The sequence below is a fragment of the Eimeria necatrix genome, genomic scaffold, assembly GCF_000499385.1.
Source record: "Eimeria necatrix Houghton genomic scaffold, Enh_scaff1477, whole genome shotgun sequence".
Classification (NCBI taxonomy): Eukaryota; Apicomplexa; class Conoidasida; order Eucoccidiorida; family Eimeriidae; genus Eimeria; species Eimeria necatrix.
This window is the reverse complement of record NW_013652196.1, coordinates 1-6,138: the sequence shown is the minus strand read 5'-3', so window position 1 is coordinate 6,138 and position 6,138 is coordinate 1. Positions and strand designations below refer to the sequence as shown.

Sequence of the window (6,138 nt, the reverse complement as noted above, 5' to 3'; positions counted from 1 at the left end):
TGCTGCGCTGCTGCTGCTGCTGCAGCACATAGGGGCAGGGGGGGCCCCCGGGGGGCCCCCTGGGGGCCCCTGGGGGCCCCCTAGGGTCTTCCTGGGGGCCCTCGGGCCACGAGCTTCTGAGGCGGCCTGGGCGGCTTCAGGCGCAGCGGGAGCAGCAGCAGCTGCTGCGGCTTGCTGCTGCTGCAGCACCAGCAGATGATGGCTTGCTGCTGCTGCTGCTGCTGCTGCTGCTGCTAAGGGCAGGACAGGGGGCCCCTGGGGCCCCTGGGGCCCCTGGGAGAGCAGTGACCTTGAGGCGTAATGGGCGGTGCTGCTTCCTTGGCCGTGTGCTGTAGGGAAATCCCCCTAAACCCTAAACCCTAATTTAGGGTTTAGGGATTTAGAGCCACCAGCAGGGTTCTCTGCAGTCCCGGGGCCAAGAGTTGAATAGGAAAGCCGTTACGGGGGTAGGGTTTAGGGTTTAGGGCCCTCGGCGAGGCGCATGGCTGGCTAGGGTTTAGGGTTTAGGGTTTAGGGTTTAGGGTTGCTGCGAGCCTGAGTCCCTAGTGGCTGCGGGGCCCACACTTAAGGGGTCGTTGCGGATCGGGAGGCAGCAGCAGCAGCAGCAGCAGCAGCAGCAGCAGCAGCTCTGCAGGGCCCTCACTGCTGAAGGGCCGGAAGGGCCACTCTGAAGCAACACGCAACCCTAAACCCTAAACCCTAAACCCTAAACCCTAGAGTGTAGCTAGGCGGTCTAAAAGGCAACACGGGAGGAGCAGCAGAGGCAGCAGCAGAAGCTGCCTCAAACCAGCAGCGCAGCAGCAGCAGCAGCAGAACACTTAAAGCTCCACAATGACTTTGGGGGCCCCCTGAGGACTCAGGGGGTCTTCTAAGGGCTTTAGGGGGGCCCCGGGGCTGCGGCGAGGGGCCCCCTGCGGGGCTGTGGGCTGCTGGTAGTCTTTAAATTATATTTCTTTTTTTCTTTTTGATTCTTTTTATGTCTTTTTGTTTGCTTTGGGGCCCCCAAAGTCTGCCAAAGGGGGCCCCTGCCCACTGCAGCTCTCTTTGGGGCCTCAAAAGCCTTATTCGCGGGACAAGGGCCCCTCTGGGGGCCCCCAGGGGCCCTGGGGGGCCCCAGGGGCCCCCTACTGGGTGTGGGGGCCTCGAACCCTTCAGGGGGGCCCCCGGGGCCCTCTGGGGGCTCCAGGGGCCCCCGAGGAGCCCCAAATGTCCTTAGATAGTCTTAAGGGTCTCAAAGAGGCCCCACGGGGCTCTGAGGGGCCCCCTAGGGGCCTTCAGGGGCGCCTGGGGGCCCCTGGGGGCCCCGGGGGGCCCCCGGGGGGCCCCTAGGAGGGGGGTGTAGCTATTCGCTGGATGTGAGTGTTGATCTGAAGCACTAGCGGGTTCAATTACCCTTTTTTGGATTTTAAATTGATTTAAAAGTATTAAAGAAAGAGGGAAGTGCCCGCATGCAGCAAAGAAGGGGGGCCCCCAGGTGGGGAAGGCACTGGCTGGGGGCCCCACGAGCGGCGCTCAGGCTTGGGGCTTTTGCTGCTGAAATTTAGGGCCTTTTTAGCTATTTAAAAGGCAGAAAAGCAAGTTTTGGGGTTTAGGGTTTAGGGTTTAGGGTTTAGGGTTTAAGTTTCAGGGTTTCGAAGTCTTTCAGGTAGCCCCTGTAGGAGGCCTCATCCTCCTGCCTTCGCCGAGCCTTGCTGGAGACCCCCATGGAGCAAACGGCCTAAAATCTAGGGTTTAGGGTTTAGGGTTTAGGGTTTAGGGTTTAGGGTTTGAAGATGCTGCCGAAGCGGCAGCGCCTCGGGGGTGAGGGCCCCTCCCCTGTGGCTGCGGGCGGATCGAGCAGCAGCAGCAGCGCGGGCGGGAGCAGCGCAGCAGCAGCAGCAGCAGCAGCTGTAGCTGCTGCAGCCCCCTACCCCGTAAACCTGTCCCTACCCCCTTTGAGCCTCAGGTCACCCCAGCAGCAGCAGCAGCAGCAGCAGCAGCAGCAGCAGCAGGCGAGGCTGCTGCCGGTAGCTGCTGCGCGGCTGCCTGTGCCCCCGCTGCCGCAAGTGGTGTCAGTGCCAGCTTTGCTGCGGGCGCGCGAAGCAGAAGTTGCTGCGCTGCTGCAGGACCTGCAGCAGCTGCCGAACCGCTACCAGCAGCAGCGCGAGCAGCAGCAGCAGCAGCAGCGGCGGCTGCGGCAGCAGCAGCAGCAGCAGCAGCGGCGCCCGAAGCAGCAGCAGCAGCGCTCGAGCTCCGCAGACCCCAGCAGCGCCCCCTCCGCTGCAGCCGAGGGCGCCGCCCCCTCCTCAGCAGCAGCAGCAGAACCAGCAGCAGCAGCAGCAGCAGCAGCAGCAGCAGCAGCAGCAGCAGCAGCAAAAACTGGCCCCTGCCGCCGCGCTTTTCAAAAGCTGCCAGTCTTCTTGAGGCGCCGCTGCATGTCTTATAACCCTTTTAGAGTTCCCCGCAGACGCCGCGGCCCTATATTAGCGGAAATGGCCAAAACCCCCCCCAAAGTGCGCTAAACCCTAAACCCTAAACCCTAAACCCTAAACCCTAAACCCTAGGGGCTACGCCGTAAGCGCTAGGCCGTTGGCGTTGAGCTGGAGTTGTGCTGGAGCCGCGGAGGAGCCTCGAGGGCTTTTCTTTTGCCTCTGAACTGAGCCTTGCTGCTGCTCTTGTGCTGCTGCTGCTGTTGCTTGTGCTGCTGCTGCTGCTGCTCTTGCTGCTGCTGCTGCTTGTGCTGCTGCTGCTGGTCTAAACCCTAGGGGCTACGCCGCAAGCGCTAGGCTGTTGGCGTTGAGCTGGAGTTGTGCTGGAGCCGCGGAGGAGCCTCGAGGGCTTTTCTTTTGTCTCTGAACTAAGCCTTGCTGCTGCTCTTGTGCTGCTGCTGCTGCTGCTTGTGCTGCTGCTGCTGCTGCTTGTGCTGCTGCTGCTGTTTGTGCTGCTGCTGCTGCAGCCGGCGGCCCGGCGGACTCGGCGGCAGCGCCGAAAGCCCGCAGAGCTGCTGCGGCTGCGCACCGCGCCCGCCCCCAGCAGCAGCAGCAGCAGCAGCAGCAGCAGCAGCAGCAGCAGCAAGGTGCGTTGGCTGCAGACGCACATGTACCTGGCGCGGCGCTTCCGCATGCTGCCGCTGTGGGGCTGCGCGGTGTCTGTACACCCCACGCAGCGCATGCAGCGCAAGCTGCTGCGAGCAGCTAGCCAGCTAGCCACAGTTCATGATGCTTCTTACATGAGCATTTTCGAGCTGCAGGGTCCTTTGCTGCTGCTGCTGCTGCTGCTGCGCCGCTGCGGCGCCGAGCCCGCCCTCCTCGGCAGCAAGGCCGTTCGCGCGGGCGCCCAGCAGGGCCGCCTGCTGCTGCAGCAGCAGCAGCCGCAGCTGCAGCAGCTGCAGCAGCAGCAGCAGCAGCAGCAGCAGCAGCAGCCGCTGCTGGTGGCGCCCTGCGACTTCTTCTTCAAAGCTGCTGCTGCTGGAGAGACTGCGCGCACCTTGTGGGTGGTGGTGCACCCCGCAGCAGCAGCAGCAGCAAAGGCGGCCCTTGCTGCTGCAGCAGAGGCTCTGCGGCCCCCAGGCTGCTGCTGCTCGCCCCCAGCAGCAGCAGCAGCAGCAGCAGCCCCAGCAGCAGCAGCAGCAGCAGCAGCAGTACTTGGCTGCGCATGCGGCATTGGAGTCTCGCTGCAGCAAATAAATGGAATAGCTCGTTTTGAGCTGCGGGGCCCCCGGGCGCTGCGCGCGCTGGGTCTTGCCTTGAAGGTGCTGCGGCCATCAGCAGCAGCAGCAGCAGCAGCTGCTGCTGCTGCTGCTGCTGCCGACGCTGCTGCTGCTGCTGCTGCGGGCGCACCGGCAGCCGACGCCAGCGCCGCAGCAGGCGCGCTCTCCCTGGGGGCCCCCGCGCCCGGCGCGGCGGAAGCAGCAGCAGCAGCAGCGGCGGCGGCGGAAGCAGAAGCAGCAGCAGCAGAAGCAGCAGCAGCAGCAGCAGCAGCAGGCACCCAGGCCTGCTACTTGCTGTGGAAAGCCCTGCTGCAGCACGAGCTGCTGCGCGGCTGCTGCCCCACACTTCCTGGGGGCTGCATCTTCAGCTTGGAGTTGGGGGCCCCCCTCTTGAGTGGGCCCTTTCCGCCGCGGTCTCGGCGTTTGCTGCAGCGCGCAGCAGCAGCAGCAGCAGCAGAAGCAGCAGCAGCAGCAGCAGGGCCCCGGGCCGCGGTTGCTGCTGCCGTCGCTGCCGGCAGAGCCCTCCCGCCCCCCGCAGCTTCCCGCCTCTTCTGTCCTGCTGCTGTTGCTGCTGCTGCTGCTGCAGTGCCTTGGAAGGTTGCCACGCGCAGCAGAAGAAGGCCAGAGATCAGGGCGCTGCTGCAGCGGCTGCAGCAGCGCCGCGAGCAGCTGCAGCGCGAGAAGCAGCAGCAGCAGCAGCAACAGGTGCAGAAGCAGCTCCAGCGCCAGCAGCGGCAGCAGCAGCAGCAGCAAAAGCCGCAGCAACCTGCAGCAAAGAGAACCCAGTCAGCGGCCGCGCGCCAACCAGCAACAGCAGCAGCAGCAGCAGCAGCTGCTGCTGCTGCTGCTGCCGGCTCAATTGCTGCTGCAGCACTTGCAGACGAAGAAGACTTGGGCTGTCCACTCGCAGCACCGGCCCCTGAATTAGAGCCAGAGGCAGCGAAGTCTGCTGCTGCTGCTGCAGCTACAGCTGCTGCTGCTGCTGCTGCTGTGGATGCTGCAGCGGCTGCTGGGGTCGCTGCAGCTGCAAGCCCCACCGCTGCAGCGGCGCCTGCGTCACCTGCCGGCGCAGCAGCAGCAGAAGCAGCAGCACCAGCAGCAGCAGCAACAGCAGCAGCAGCAGCAAAGGGGGTGAGCCTCCCCGCGCTGCTGATATCTTACAGCGGCTTCGGAGCGCAGGGGCCCTCTGGGCTTGTGGGGCCCCACAGGAGCTGCTTCAGAGGCAGCAGCAGCCGCAGCAGCAGCGGCTTCGATTTGCTGCTGCCAGCAGGTGCTGCTGCTGCTCGTCTGTTCGTGCTGCTGTGTCGGTACGGGGTGTGTCCCATAGGCTACCGGGACCGGCGCAAGCAGCTGCTGGAGTGCAGCAGCAGCAGCAGCAGCAGCAGCAGCAGCAGCAGCAGCTGCAGGCTTTCTTGCTAGCAATTCGGAGGGAACGAAGTGTGGGGCCCGCCGACGAGCTGCCGCTGGTCTTCCTGTGGGCGCTGCAGCAGCTGCTGCACGGCGCCCAGGCAGCCCCTTGCAGCAGCAGCAGCAGCAGCAGCAGCAGGGCTGCTGCTGCTGCTGCTGTTGCTGCTGCTGCGGAATACCTAGGCGAGCGGCACGCGCTGCTGCCTGTGCAGCTCGAGGCCCACGAGCGAGGGCTGCCCTTAGAGCTTTGCCACATTTACAGTTTTGCTGCTAACGACTTCCGGCTCTTTTTCCAGGGTAAACCCTAAACCCTAAACCCTAAACCCTAAACCCTAAACCCTAAGAGTGCACAAAGCTTTGCTTCTCAGGCCCCAGCCCGAAGCGCGTGGTTGCTGCATCGATGTGGCTCTGTTGCAGTTTGGCCCCCAAGGGATTGAGGGTTAAGGGTTTAGGGTTTAGGGTGTAGGGTTTAGGGTTTAGGGTTTAGAGTTTAGGGTTTTGAAATGCACTGCAGCGTATCCAGCCACGCCGTCAAAGAAGCCAGTTGGCTGCTCCGCCTCTGCCCCACACCTGAGGCCTGCCTTTGCCCCCCTGCGGCAACCCAACAGCAGCAGCAGCAGCAGCAGCAGCAGCAGCAGCAGCAGCAGCAGGAAGCTAGCACTGCAGCTAGAGGAGCCGCGTCACCCGTTGCTGCGCCGAGGCCGCCTCCGGCGTCAGCAGCAAACAGAGCAGAAGGGAACAAAACCCTCAACAGGGGCCCCCAGGGGGGCCCCCAGGGGGGCCCCCACGGGGGCCCCCAGGGGGGCCCCCACGGGGGCCCCCGAGGGGGCCCCCCAGCCAGGTTGTACCCTGTCGAGGGAGGGGGGCCCCCCTAATGGCGTGGACTCGCAGAGGGGCCCCTGTGGGGCCCCAGAAGCATGCAGAGCCTTAGCGGGTTTTGTTACTTCTGGCGGTGCGCGGCGGAGAAGGAACTGTGTTGCTGTTGCTGCTGCTGCTGCTGCTGCTGCTGCTGCTGCTGCTGCTGCTGCTGCTGCTGCTGCTGC

The 6,138-nt window shown here is 64.6% G+C and overlaps 1 protein-coding gene across 1 annotated transcript; it reads left to right on the top strand.

The window, feature by feature from the left end:
• Positions 1-3,076: 3,076 nt before the first annotated feature.
• On the top strand, positions 3,077-5,107 carry ENH_00014870 (hypothetical protein, conserved; the record flags this gene model as incomplete). The annotated part of the gene is made up of 1 exon (XM_013579129.1): positions 3,077-5,107. The coding sequence occupies one exon, from the start codon at positions 3,077-3,079 to the stop codon at positions 5,105-5,107; it is 2,031 nt and encodes a 676-aa protein (XP_013434583.1).
• Between the last annotated feature and the right edge of the window lie 1,031 nt (positions 5,108-6,138).